The sequence below is a fragment of the Centruroides sculpturatus genome, unplaced genomic scaffold (assembly GCF_000671375.1).
Source record: "Centruroides sculpturatus isolate CEXI.00-Female unplaced genomic scaffold, Cexi_2.0 scaffold227, whole genome shotgun sequence".
NCBI lineage: Eukaryota > Metazoa > Arthropoda > Arachnida > Scorpiones > Buthidae > Centruroides > Centruroides sculpturatus.
This window is the reverse complement of record NW_019384481.1, coordinates 590,354-606,487: the sequence shown is the minus strand read 5'-3', so window position 1 is coordinate 606,487 and position 16,134 is coordinate 590,354. Positions and strand designations below refer to the sequence as shown.

General features: G+C 27.2%; 1 protein-coding gene across 1 annotated transcript; it reads right to left on the bottom strand.

The window, feature by feature from the left end:
- Window positions 1-3,314: 3,314 nt before the first annotated feature.
- LOC111621437 lies at window positions 3,315-4,228 on the bottom strand. The gene is made up of 4 exons (XM_023363581.1): window positions 4,168-4,228; window positions 3,820-4,098; window positions 3,462-3,746; window positions 3,315-3,391 (listed from the first exon to the last, which is right to left on the bottom strand). Exons 1-4 carry the CDS (start codon window positions 4,226-4,228, stop codon window positions 3,315-3,317), a joined length of 702 nt encoding a protein of 233 aa, XP_023219349.1.
- Between the last annotated feature and the right edge of the window lie 11,906 nt (window positions 4,229-16,134).

The following is a 16,134-nucleotide window of genomic DNA, read 5'->3' as shown; positions in this document are numbered from 1 at the left end:
CGAGTATCCATTTTCACAAGGAAATCAAAAACAATACAAGAATTACATAGATATCTATAAATTTAATGATATCTCACTAACTGATATTACTAAATATCAGTCATTGAGATGACTTGGACATAGATTAAAAAAGAAAAAAAAAAACTACATCTAATTATGCAACAACATGTTTTAATCATCAAAAATAAAATAATTCTAACGCAAGTGGAATAATATCTCTTTCTGGTATGATTTATACGCTTTTATATAATTTATGTGATTAAACACAATAGCCTATATAACACGAATCGAGAGAGATAGTGTGTGTGTGTGTGTGTTTGTATGTTTGTATGTGCGCTTACCTTTTCCTCTATTATTATGATTATCCGAAAGTTTTTCCTTTATTTCTTCTCCGTGTCGTACTCAGTTTCCTCTAGAAAGCGTGTGACTTTCCTTTCTCTTCTACTTACGTGTAAATACGAGCTCACGAACTACATAAATGTAAAATATTGAGGAAGATGAAGAGAAATAATCTTATACAGTATACAAGAGTTTTAAACAGTTTAATGATAATTAATTACAGAGTTTATTCTAATAAATTGTTTATATTTATTTGAATATTTGATTTCTTTAAAGATTTATAGAATATTATTTATTTAAACACGCTTCTTTATGGATTGTTTACAAAACACTAGATTTTGTTTATATTCGCTATAATAATATATTTTAAAGGCATTTTTTCTGATAATAATATACTTACAACGTTTTTTTATATATATATATATTGGAATTATAATCATTTAACTATGTTCTTTTGTTAGTTATAATCATTTATACGTGTTATTTCTGTTAATAATATCCTTTCAAACATAATAATGTCACAAATGATAAGTTATTCGAAATGATGTTTATATAACACTTATACAAATATATTAATTAATAATAATAATAATAATAAATATTATGTTTATTATCAAATAAAATATATCAGAATATTAAGTTTACAGTATTTTAATGGAATAATATACTATATTATTTTTTATTAATGTCATTTTTTCTGAGTGTATTTTTTGTTTTTTTGGGTGGATGTATGTTTATATTTTTACACTTGGGTATTATGTGATGTTGTATATTTAGAACATAAATATTATTAATGTAGTTAATTCAGTAATTCTGTTATCGAAATTTGTTTTTTTTTTACTTTCTATCTACGAATGGTTATAAACTTTACACTTTAATGTATTGTTATTATTATTATTATTTTATTTTTTGCTTTTAAAACTCATTGGAAAATTTAAGTTTTAGTTGTTTATAACTGAAATTAAATGACACAAACATTTATTTTTCTTTTTTTTTTTTATCAATCGAAGAATTTTCTTCGGTTACATAAACAAGAAACAGCGATAAAATTTTGTTTTCTCGCATTTAACAACTATTTTATCGCATACATTCGAGAATATGATAAAAGTAAAAAAAGAAAACCGAAATAAATTTCCTAAACAATTCCTTTTCGTTTAAAAATATTTATTTTACTTGTTCTTTTCCTTATTTAAAAAAAAAAAAAAAAAAAATTTGTTGGGTTATTCGAACGATATTGATTTTGTAATCTTTTTTATATGCTTATTGATTGATTTTACGATAATAGAAGGGGTGCCACGATTTTTAAAGTATTTTTACATTACGTAACTCGATCTACAATATATATATATAAATGCTTAAAGATGTAATAATTATCAAAAATATCAATAAAAAAAAAAAAAGGCGCAAACAATTAAGACTTAGGCACTGGTAAGGCTTTGTTTGCTGGTTAAGGCTAACATCTGCTGTTTTGGTGAATGGAGGGCAAGAAATAGGGGTTAGAAAGAGGAAAAAAAAAATGTATACAGTATATTATATTCATAATCACATCTGCTGTAAGCGATACCGATGTTTGTCTGTTTTTCCTCACCTGTTAACCTGATTATTTAGAGGTGGACCGTAGTGATTTCGTGGCATAACCGAGTTACTCAGTTTCCAACATTCTGTTATGTAAACAGGGGTTTGGGTATGTTAAAAAATCATATAACGAGTTTATCTTCCATATCGTAACATCAGAGGCGGAACCATTTGCATCAGTACAGTCACGCGATGGACAATAGCTGTAGACCTTCTATTCCTTCTATTGGACACATGCAGAAGGTCAAACAATTGTTGCAACTACATTTCCTTTATCTGATGTTTATTAGTTATATTATCTATAAAATGTTATTGGGATGGTTTTAATTAAGGTTAAATAAACCACTTTTATATTCATTTATTATGTCATATTGAATAAAAGATATCATTGCTGCAGCAAAAAGATAGAGAGAAAGTATTTGATATAAAAGTTATGTTTCTTTTGTTTTGTTTGTCTGTTTGTTTGTATGTATGTGACGATGAATAATCGTATTTTCCTCGTTATCGGTTATGAAACTTTCCTCTAGACATAACAGACTTACGAGTTAAATGATAAGTTTGAAGTTTGAATCTTCTTTAACCTTTAAATAAAGGAAAAGTCGTGAACTGACACATTAAAAATTTATGAGTAAAGTTTGTAAATTAGCTCAAAAAGTCTCGTCTTATGTAACAATAGTTATTCAAATTTCTACTAAGGAAAAATATCAGCAAATTAACTTTGAATTTCATTGATAAAAATAATTTAAATTCGATTTCGTGTACTATTTTATTTTATTTTATTTTCTGTTTATACATTTAAAATTAAATACAGACATTTTCTGTTTTTGATTAAATGTTAATGAAGATCATGATATAGAAAGTATAGAATATATTAATTATGTTTCGCCGAACAATCAACTATTTTAACTAAACACCGATCTTGATAGAAATAATCACTCTTTTAATATTACTTTAAAATTATTGCCTGTGGTTTAAGAAATTAATTAGCATATAAAACTTTGTTACGAAACAAAACGGGTTTATATCTTTAGTCTTTTCAATTTGTATAAAATTAAGATATTAATTTACTTCAAAGCTTACGTTTTAAAGACAACTTTTACTTCGTTTTTTTATATCACCCTCTTACGAATTTTTAATTGCCTGGGTGTATGGGAAGAAATACTAAAAAAAAACTCTCTCTCTCAAATCTAATTCAAATTAATTTTTAACAATAAATAAATCATTTTATTTCCTTTAATATTTAACACTCATTTAGCTTATNAGCTAATAATAGTAACATTAAATAAATATTTTAAGTAAATTGTTAATAATTATAATAATTTTGAGAAGTAGCAAATAAGAGAAAAAATTATGAATTAGTTTCTACATAGCTTTTACAAAATTACGCTAGCAAACAATTATTAAGAAATATTATAATGTCTTATACTTTGGATCATAGAAAGTCCATAATTGCGAAGTGAATTTCTTAGAGTTTTAGCTTTTTAATACATTACATTTCATTTACTTATTTTATTTAATGAGTTTATTGTATAAAATATCAAACTTACCAGCTGAAATGCATTGGTTTTCTAAATAAGATCGATGGCTTCCAGATTGATCTCGCAAGAAATCATCAGGACGAGTCCATCGGTCTTCTTTGCTTAGCCTACAAATTTTATTTCTTTCGTCGTAATCAGCAGATCGACATGCAAACATATCTTCGTTGAAGCACTTTTTTTCGCATTCATAACGCGATAAGATATGGTCTAATTCCTTTTCCACGTGTCCTACGAGGAAGGCATTCCTCTCTACTTCAAACGCCCACAACTTTTCTTTGCAACGTTCAGTACTATCTGAAATAATCATTAGTTAAAATACAGAAAAGATGAAGAAATTAACAGAAATTCTTTGCTGAATTTCCATTACCTTTTCTTTGGAAGCAGATTTGTTCAAAGAAAACGCTGTTTGAAGCGGTAGTTAAAGATTCTTTACTTCCCAACGAATTCACGTTATGAGAATAGCATATTTTGTTTTGCAAATCCAATGTAAAAGAGAGACATTCTCGTTTCTCTCCACATAAATGTAAGCAATGCTTTGTAGGAGCATCAGGAGTTCCATGTTCAAGTTTTGTAACCACCGCTCCTGGTGGATTGAATCCAGTTGAAAATATTTTCTCAAATGTATCAAATCCGAAGCATGCTTGTCCTAAAATTAAAAATTAAGCATAATTATAATATTGTATACTTAAGATATCTTATCTTTAAAATATCTTACCTCTTGATATAGTCAGATGTGGTACAAAAGAAGCGATAAAAATCAGAAGTACTCCAGACATATTAGCTAAAAACATGAAGTAATAATTGCTTACAATTAAATTTACTAAATAAATAAATAAAATAAAATAATATTTTTTAAAAATTTGTAAAAACTTCAGACATTCGTTGATGCTTATTAATTTTTAAATATTTTTAAACATTTCGTATTAGAAATAAACTTTTAATTAGCATTTTCCTCAAAAATATATTAAGAAATTTATGAAACATCAGTAAAAATTTATACTGTTTTATTTGGTAATAATTTCCTTGTATAAAATCGAATGACGTGACGTCTGAAATGTCTCCAATTCCGGCGACACTTTTAATTAACATCAAAGTTGTCATTCTTTACAATACAACTCGATATTATTTAAACGTACTCGTGCTATTTTCGGTTATGAATTAGTAACTTATATATTTATAATTTAGAAATTTATAAGTTACACAGAGCTTTTATTATGATTATTATATTTATTTTATTATTTTTTATTTCAAATTGATTTAAGGTAAAAATTAATGAAGGAATTGTTGTAATATAATCGTATAATGTTTTCTATTGTTTGTTAAACTTGCAAATAATCCCATTGTTACAGTAATTATGTCCTGTAACAATATTTGAGTTCGTGTGACTGTAATTAAAACTTATACAACAGAAAAATATACATTTTTTTCCTCTTTCTCGATTCTTTTTTTCTTTTTCCTCGTGTGTCCTTACACCATAACACAGAGCGATAAGTATAATTAGGTGTTAGAAGCAACAATAGCTTGTTTGTAATTTTAAAATCGTTTAATTATGCGGTTCTAAGTTCGTTATTATTAAAATGACTAAATCAAAGTAAAAATGATCTTTCTACAGTTCTGGATCAAAGAAAAAGCTTTCGTCGTTAAGTTTCTCGTATTTCCAGTCAATTGGACCATAACGAACGAAGTGTCTCTCGATTATACCTTGACCTAACAAGGTCGCCATTTCACTTTTCCAATATATGTATGAGGTTTCCAATTATATGTGCCACGTTCATACTTTTTATTCGATCTACCATTGCAATGCAATTTATATTTGTATAAATTCTTTTTTTCTTAAATTGAAAATATTCGGAGTGGGTGGAAAGTTGCCTTTCATTTTTAATTTCAATTGAAATTTATCTCTGTTGTAATTTTATATTGTCTTAAGAAAAAGTAAATCTATACTCCATTTATACCGAGTTANTAAACGATCGTGTTCATCTCGAAAGAGAGCAAGGTGGATAAAGCAGTTGGGTCATTGTAAGTCACGAATTTAACAGGTATATTGCGTCGACTTTTCGAGATAACAGCGAGTATGCTGCACACACACACACATATCTATATTAATTATTTATTGTTTCTGGATTTTTCTGATTGCTCAATTGCTATGTTTGAAATTATGGAGGACTTTCCTATCGGTATTTTACTCCCTTAAAACCGCTGAATTTTTTTTTTCTTTAAACATTATTCGACTGTTATCTTTTGTTACATCTCATTCGCTTTTATTTTACTTCACCTCCGTTCAAGGTCGCATTCTATTCATAAGTATAACATGCCTCTTTCATAATAATTTGAGCAGTTTTATATTCACGACAGTTAAATAATTATTATTAATGTTTGTAAATAGTTTTTCTTTATTAAATTTATTAACTTTCGTAAGAATGCTTTTATTCGTAATTAAAGTGTTCCCTTTTTTTTCTGATTTTACAATATTTTTGAAAACCTGATTTTTTGAGAATTTCATCATCTAATTAAATATTTCGTCGAGATAAATTTCGTGAGCTTCACTAAAGAAATACGAAAAATATTTTATTGTTATACGTAACACAAGAGTGGGCTTTGTTCCTATTTATATTTTAAATCATTTAGAACACATCTGTGTAAAATTTAACTGGAATAACACCGCATAGAAGTACTGTTCTCGTTTGGCAGGTTTCCGTTTTAAACAGGTTTTACTGTATATGTGTATGTTTAGGTGTCTATATGTATAATTTGTATGTTTTGTGGGTCCGTACATATATTCGTGTATATAGTACAAACTCAAGTAGCCTATATACGTGGAGTCGTGTATGGTGTTATATATGTCCGTAGACTATACATACCACCATACACAACTCTTATAGATACTATAAATGGATACGAATTTATATAAGAGAGTTAATAGAATTAAATATTCTATTGAATTCTATAGGCATAACCTTAAATTTATCTATACGTTAAAGATAACTTTATAATTGCCTGAAACGTTACTTAGAATGTATATATAGGCCTATATATATATATATATATATTTTTTTTTTTAATAAAAATTTTCCCTCAGAATCCATTTTTGTTTAGGGATTTTCATAATTACATAAAAATGCTGTATTGAATTTATTTCTAATTTCGGTGTGAATTATCAGATAAAGTTTTATCAGAATGTAAAAGTTAAATAAACTCATAACGATAATTACAGATAACTTTTAATAATAAAACACCTATTAAAACCAAATAACATATTTGGAATTTTTAAAATCAATTGCAAGTCACTTAAAAAAAGCATTTTAAATTAAAATAGCAGCGGGCCATAAAGTTTAATTTAAGAAAAACGTGACTATCGGACGGCTTACGTAAGATAATAAATTAATTAATGAAAGGTAATATAATAATCTTTTATATGGAACGAAGCATTATTTTACCACGGATCTCGTTGCCAATGTCAATTTTTCCTAGAAAGAGAAGACATACGAGATATAACGGTTTAAAGGCTCCACTCTTAGTACCTTGATTAACCTTGAATTGTTTCCATAATTATACATCTAACCTTTAAAAAAAAAAAAAAATAATAATAATAAATTAAATTCGATTATAAAGACAATATTAGACGATTATAAACGTTGTTTCTTTATGCAATCGCAGTGTATGAGAGAAGGGTGAAGAAAAAAAAATATATATATATAGGAGTATATGCGACGTTTTCACGGAACCAAATCCTTGGAACGTATCAATGGTGTTATTATGTTACAATTGAAGTGGGATGTAGAGGGACAGTTTGTTTATTCGTGGTCGAGAACAAGAACGCCAGTGTGGAATACAAACACAATCGTCGCCATATTGCTTCTATAGTAATTCGATCGACACGCGGTCGTTGTCTGGATTTATACCTTTTGACCAAAAATAATATTTGAAAAAAAATTAGTTTTAAAACATAAAACTCTAATTTCGTTTACGGGGAAAGTAGCGATCGAGTTGTTTCTATTTTCGTTTATAACGTAAACATAAAAAAACCAGGTAAAAATACACTAGAAGGACCTTATTAAATCTATACTTGTGTTTAAATCTGTAATTCTCGTAGGGATATCTGTTGCATATATTTGTATAAACGCCGATTCTGCCAAGCAATTCATTGGATGGTAGCCAATATTTCCAATGACACCATTATTACCACAGAGTTATGACGTCAGAAACCAGTTATTAATAAACCTGGAATAAAGTTATATTTTACCTTGTTTATATCATTTGGTTACTCCTATGCAAACCATTAAGAATATATATATATATTTATGTATGTATAATATAATATAAAATCCGGGTATATAGTTTTTATTTGGAGGTGATAAATTGGAGAGCGTAATGTATCGGATGACAAGAGTGGAGAGAACAAGGTCGACCAATTAGAGTCGACCGTCTGGTCGGACTTGTCACTGTCGCCTATTGTCAAAAGGGATAAATTTTTATATTTAATCGTTTAATTTATTATAAATATTGTTAAAAGTTTTATGATTACTGTACTTTTATATATATTTACCTTTAAATTTGTATTCAGAAACATAAAAGATGCCAAAATTTATGTTAATTGTGTCCTTAAAGTGTTAAAATATTACTTGATATATCAAATGATTGCATATCTTAACCCGAATTTCTTAGAATAATATTTCTAGTTTATCACATTTTTAACTCTGTTCAAAGTAAAATTTAAGATTTCGAATAAGCTTTCCCAAATTTTAAACAACTCAAAGAATTATTTAACATATTTATAAGACCACATATAACATTTTCCAAAAGAATTTTAATTCCTTAAAGTATTATATATCAAATTTTTATGACCCATTGTAAATCATTTCTCATGAATTTTTAAAATATTATTTACCATATTTTCGTTCTCAAATTAATATTTATCGCGCTCAATGGTAACATACGTCACTTATTGGCCCTTAAAATGTTTATTTTACCGTCTAAAAACTCCGAAAGTTTACCAATTCTTTTAAATTTAAAGGAATTTTTTTTTTTTGAACCAATTAATCACACGTATTTTGTTTTATTAATAAATTCGTGACGGATAGAATAAGCATGTTTTATGTTATTGTAACATTATCGGAATATTTCGTAAATCTTAATTAGCTTTTGCATAATTTATAATCAGTTCCAGATAAGATTTAGATTAAAGTTTTTCTCCATATCAAAGATTTTTATCGAGCGAAGCAGATATACTTTTACCGTCTTTATCACTAAGAGTTATCGATAATATTTAATTTTTCAATAACCCTAAAGAGAGATAAATTCGAATAAAATAATAATAATAAATTAAATTCGATTATAAAGACAATATTAGACGATTATAAACGTTGTTTCTTTATGCAATCGCAGTGTATGAGAGAAGGGTGAAGAAAAAAAAATATATATATATAGGAGTATATGCGACGTTTTCACGGAACCAAATCCTTGGAACGTATCAATGGTGTTATTATGTTACAATTGAAGTGGGATGTAGAGGGACAGTTTGTTTATTCGTGGTCGAGAACAAGAACGCCAGTGTGGAATACAAACACAATCGTCGCCATATTGCTTCTATAGTAATTCGATCGACACGCGGTCGTTGTCTGGATTTATACCTTTTGACCAAAAATAATATTTGAAAAAAAATTAGTTTTAAAACATAAAACTCTAATTTCGTTTACGGGGAAAGTAGCGATCGAGTTGTTTCTATTTTCGTTTATAACGTAAACATAAAAAAANCCAAGGAGGGGGCCATGGAACTCTGTTATTCCCTAAAGAAAGAGGGAGAAGCACAAGAAAATCGTCCAAACATTTTTTTAAATAATTTTACGTGTCTTCTATTTATGAATTAACGATTAAATAATGTGAGAATTTTATTGAATTAACATTAAAAATATTTTAAACCGTTCAACTCGAATCCCATAAGATTAATATCTTGAATACGTCACCGCTGGGACCACCAATCTCGAGAGCCCAAAACGGAATCAAATTGAAAAAAGTAAACAGAATAAAAATATAATGATCGCACGATACAATGAATAATTAAAAATAATTGTATTTATTTATCGACCCCTTAATTTAGGCACCTGGGATTCCTAGTTACTTTGCACTGCCCCAATTATAAATAAAGCTATAGTTGGAACAATTAAAAGATCAAGCCTGCAAATTAGAATATACAGTAAAACCCCGATTATCTCACCCATATTACCTAGGATAAAACGGACGGTTACAGCCATTTTGGAATAAAAATTACGAATATAAAAGGCTTATATGGTATGTTATAGGGTATATTATAAAGGAACAACATTTTTATACCATTTATTATTATATAAATAATAACTACAATAGTCTTAATAATAAAACTGTATGTTTCAGGCCTACTATTATATTTTATTTGTCACACATTTTTATAAGTTATAGACCGTATATAAATTAACTTAGAGAAAACCTAAAAGGTTTATATGCGATCAAAGACTAAATTCTATTATATTTGATAGTCTATTAATAATTATATCGAAGTTACAGACTATAATTATACAATTTTTCTTATAATAGTACTCACGATACATTGCACTACACGCATATTATATTTTTCATTTGTTACGTTACAAAACTACTCGAAATATGGCTCTATTATGACGACATTTTCGCCGTTACATATTATAGTGTGACGAACTTGTAACGAAAGAGTTAACGTTCTCCTTTTGAAGCAATTTACTAATTTGCTTGTTTTCTTTTGTAAGATAATTAACGAGATTTCGACAACGGATATACGCCGTAATGAATATATAAAATTTTCAATATTTCTTTTAATTTATTCTAATGAAATACTCTTGTTTTTTTTAATACGAAGTTAGAGAAGTATCGAAAGCATCTGTGTCAAAAAGAAATGGAAAAATGTCACGATAATCACGTGATAACGCGTCATGAAACGTCCAGATTTTCAGTAACCCGAGGAGAGCTTTCAGAAATACAAAAGAACCGCCGCTGTATAGAAACGTTACCATAAAACGATTTAGTAATTACTTAGTAATATTTTCTTCGATGTTAGCAGCGTATTTACTTCATCGTAAAATCGGTAAGTTGTTGGTATCTAACCGAATTGCAAAGTGGAAACATTGTGTGTGTGTGTGTGTGTTGCGTCCTGCTTCGCTCGTTTGTTTGCTTGTTTTTTATCAAAGAGTTACTTATGAAAAGAAGATTATAACTCGGCAGTTGTCTGCCACATTTTCTAAACCGAATTATATTAAGTCAAAGAAATAAAAAAAAAAAAAAAAAATTTAAAATAGCCGTTATAATAATAGACGAATAAATAGATCATAACTCCCTTTCTAAAGTATTAAAATAAAATAAAAAAAAAAAAAAATGCGCGAAAGATAATAGCGAAGATCCTTTTCTTTTTTTATTTTTGTTTTTAATATAATAAAAGTGTATTACTAAAGCGGGTTTATCCATAAATTAATATAATAACTGGTTGAGATGTGATGTGTATCGTTAGGTTAGCTGTCAACTTTCGAAAGGTCACCATTTCGATTGTAGGAGAGGGCGTGGTTCGTCAAGAAGTCTCTCATAACGAGAATTGCTCGAACAGAATGCACAAACTGTGGCCTGTGATATCATTCATCTTTTCCTGATTCGTATGATCGATAGCTTACTTTAATATTGCTATCAGTTTATTATTCTCTACGTTAATAGGAAATCGAATTATAATAATTACAATTTTTGCTTAAAAATTTACGCTTAATAAAAAATTAATTTATTATTATTAATTTTTGCGCCTATAGTCTGATATAATAAAAGATTATAGTAATATTTATAGGCGCGGTTTAACTATTTATTCATTGTATAGTGTAAACTAAGATTCCATTTACTAAATTTATCCATAAGCTGTAATGTAGATAAGTATAAATGTTATTATATTAAAGTGATTATACCTGTTATACCGTACTGCAAGATTCTAAAACGGGGTTTTTACCCCAATGGAGTCGGTATATTGAGGTATATTTTATAAGCTTTGCAAATATTTTAGTTTTTGCTCTTAAATAAATGTAAGAAGATGTCTTTTAATAATATTGCATAATGTATAGTATATAATATTGAAGGGGTGGTTGGAAAAAATTCTTCTTAAAGGGGGTTGATTCGGAACTCTTGTTCTAAAATACTTTAAATGCACAGTGTAACTTGCATTATATAAATAAAAAGATACATTTCCATAAAATACAAATAAATTATTACAATTAGATATTTGATTACTGTTATGAGAGATTGCTTATTTTGTACAAATAACAATTTCACTTGTGTTGCACTTGATTTTCCATAAATAATAGTTATTAGTATTTTTAATATAGTATTTTGTGTCGTACAATATCCTTAACAACTTTCAATTTTAGAATTCATAATAATTTTTATACGATACGTTTAAAACAGTAGTTATCTGTATATAATTATATTTAAACTATAAATAACATGTTAAATCTATAGAGCATTTAATTCCCTTGATTGTAACCAGAGTCGTGCAAATGTGGTATGCGTTGGATGCTTCACTGGGACCCAAAGAGGGGGGCCATGGAACTCTGTTATTCCCTAAAGAAAGAGGGAGAAGCACAAGAAAATCGTCCAAACATTTTTTTAAATAATTTTACGTGTCTTCTATTTATGAATTAACGATTAAATAATGTGAGAATTTTATTGAATTAACATTAAAAATATTTTAAACCGTTCAACTCGAATCCCATAAGATTAATATCTTGAATACGTCACCGCTGGGACCACCAATCTCGAGAGCCCAAAACGGAATCAAATTGAAAAAAGTAAACAGAATAAAAATATAATGATCGCACGATACAATGAATAATTAAAAATAATTGTATTTATTTACTTAATAGCAGCTCGACATACTCGTTGGTTTCTATATATCGAAATATAGATTTTAAGACCGGGTTTTTTGATGTTTGTGGACACGTTGATGACCTTCGTAAGTCAATATGATATATAGTCTACAGAGAATTAAAGATGGTAAATAGAATTACTATTAGATACAAGCAATTTATTTTTAAACAATTGGGAATTTTATAGAAAAAATAAATAAATAAAGGAAAGATATTGTTTTTACTGACATATTCCGAGTAGATTGACCTCAAATTAAATTAATTTCGGATTATCGAGATGAAACTGAGTTATGTTTCTTGTGTTTTTTTTTTTTTATATTACTATTAGTGAGAAAATTATAATTATTGACCAGCTTCTAGCCCACTTATTATTAATTAATGTGTGGTAGTATTGGTTAAGATTGGTAATACAGTAATCAAAGTTACACGTGTAAATTCGGTAATATATTATGTACTGGAAGTATTTGTGAATATAGGTATAATATATATAATAGTTGTTGGTAGACTGTCGACAGAATATTAGTGACAAATTTTGTGCGGATAATCCTTTACCTAATACATACATATTTTGACTTTTATAGATAGATATAAATAAATGTTAGATTTTAAATGAATAAATATTTAAATTTGACAAATAGATGATTTTATGTTTCTTTTTTCCTTCTTAATAAATGATTATTTCAATAATCATCAAGGTTATATGGAATTAATAAAGCAAAGGAATTAATCAAGTGGCACTAATCTACTGTAACTTGCTAGTAGAAAGGTGGTTAATCTTATAAATTGTTTGGATCAATGTTTATTTAAAAAAATAGTGTATTTAGTGGTCCATAAACAAATGGAGCAATTTATATTCATTAAAATCTAATGTATAGTTGATCGAAATTAACGTTACTGCGATTTTATACAAAATAAACTATACACTAAGAGATACATAAATTAATTTTTATTATAATTGCTGTTCATAGAATATAAAAATGTAAGAATCATTACTGGTTTAAATATTCGATTAAAATGAAAATTATAAAACTATATTAATGAAATGAACATACAATTTATATTACACGGTAAACATATATTGCAACATCATTTCGATAATCCGGAATTAATAAAGAAAAGAAATTAATCCGATTTAGTATTCATCTATTCGTAATTGGATGGTGTAACAGAGTTGAAACGATATAATTTTCTATCTTGCGAAGTTTAATAGTTAATTATTAAGCTATTTATAGTATAGTCTGTAACTATTCAATGAAACTAATATATAATTTNTCTTAATAAATGATTATTTCAATAATCATCAAGGTTATATGGAATTAATAAAGCAAAGGAATTAATCAAGTGGCACTAATCTACTGTAACTTGCTAGTAGAAAGGTGGTTAATCTTATAAATTGTTTGGATCAATGTTTATTTAAAAAAATAGTGTATTTAGTGGTCCATAAACAAATGGAGCAATTTATATTCATTAAAATCTAATGTATAGTTGATCGAAATTAACGTTACTGCGATTTTATACAAAATAGACTCTATACTAAGAGATACATAAATTAATTTTTATTATAATTGCTGTTCATAGAATATAAAAATGTAAGAATCATTACTGGTTTAAATATTCGATTAAAATGAAAATTATAAAACTATATTAATGAAATGAACATACAATTTATATTACACGGTAAACATATATTGCAACATCATTTCGATAATCCGGAATTAATAAAGAAAAGAAATTAATCCGATTTAGTATTCATCTATTCGTAATTGGATGGTGTAACAGAGTCGAAACGATATAATTTTCTATCTTGCGAAGTTTAATAGTTAATTATTAAGCTATTTATAGTATAGTCTGTAACTATTCAATGAAACTAATATATAATTTTATTCAATTAATTATTATTTTACTATTTACTATTTCTCTATTTATTTCAGGGCTAATCACTTATTTGTATCTCCTTTATTATTCTACTAATTAGAAAGTAACAACAAACCTCTACATTTTTTGACCATTCTAGAATGCTTTTCGGTCGTTTCGGCCCTCTTCAGTTAGGTATATTAGCCAAATATTATGACCTACACCGAAACAATAGATAAACGTGTCTAAAATGTATATACATACAATTTTAAAATTAAAAATTTAACACATGCTTAATAGTTAGCCCCCAACCACCCCTAAATTCCATCCCTTTTAAGCCCGAGCAATTTTTTGTGTTTTGAAGTTCCATTATTGTAAATACTCTAGTCAATAAATGGACATTTTAATTACTAAAATCGTTGTTTTTGCCCCTCTTCTACCAACCTCACCAATCCCCCCAACTCCTAAAAAACACGAGTAACGCCTGACACAGGCAACTAATTTAATAATATAGAAAACCAATCCCCCCAAAAACAAATAAATTTATTTTCTATATTAATTAAAATATAATAAAACTCTTTAAGACGAAAATTTATCAAAACGAAAATGTCTAACCGGTACTGTGGTTGTTCCGTTTTAAACAGGTTTTACTATAAGTTACGTTTAATAATTACGTTGTACATGATATTATGATATTTGATTGATTATCACTCGACAAGTTTTTTTTTTATAACTCTATGGCTTGTTTCAATCAATAAGAACATGTTGTTCGAACATGATACCTTAACTTTAGTAAGTGTATTGATTAGAAGAATCGATTATATTTGTTTTTTCTTGTAATCGTTTTTTCAGAAACAGAACAATTATTTGTAACATATCGTTATTAAATTTATTATATAAAACATACTTTTATATAACTTTTATTATATATGTCGATAAAAAATATTATATTAAAAAGATATTTTTAGTAATAAGACATAGAAACCTTTGAAAGAAGTATAATGAAAGATTCGAATAATAATAAATAAAAAATTAGCCAGGACTGATGCTAAACGTTTTTGTTTTTATTTAAAATTTTTTTATAACATATTAAATTTAAATATTAGGTTTACAAATATATTAAAACATAATTATAAAAATTTAACAACGAAGAAAATAATATTTTTAACCATTTCTATTACTTTTATGGGGTTTNAGTTGGGGATGATTTGGAACGAATTTCGATTTTATTCCGACCTATCTAACACCTACATACCTATAACGAATAGAGGAAAAATTGAGGACGAAATCTCCCTCCAGATGAGAATCTCTTATCTCGAAACACGTGCTCGATTTTCAGAGCGTAGAAGTAGTGAAAAACGAGGGAAATTAACGACGAATTTATTGTGAAATTTACGTAGAAAACTACCGATAATCACGTGTATGCGGTTGGCGAAATTTAATATTTATTAATAAAAAATATTGCATAAAATAATATAAATATAATAAAAGGAGCAATTGCTAATTGAGACATGATCACCGGGCTGCAATTTTTAATCACATGATTTCCTGTCTAAACCGGAAGTTCCTATACAGTTAATCGGAACTTTTGATCCATAAGCTTTCTATATCTGTTCTCGATTTTCGTCTATGTAACTCTGTTCCCGAGATTAAGGAAGGACGGACGGACAGACGGACGATTTGAAAATTGTAGCCTAATTAAAAATAATAGTAAAATAATCTCGGTTTCCAATATGTTAAAATACATTAAGTATTAACTGGAATAAGCAAAATAAGTTAAAATTAAATCTTTTAAATAGGTTAATAAAAGGAGGAAAAATTCTAATTTATAAATATTGTAAAACTTCTCTTCTTTATTTTATCGTAATTTCAATTTACGTAGATAATTCACACGCTTATTTATCAGAATATAATTAAAAACATGT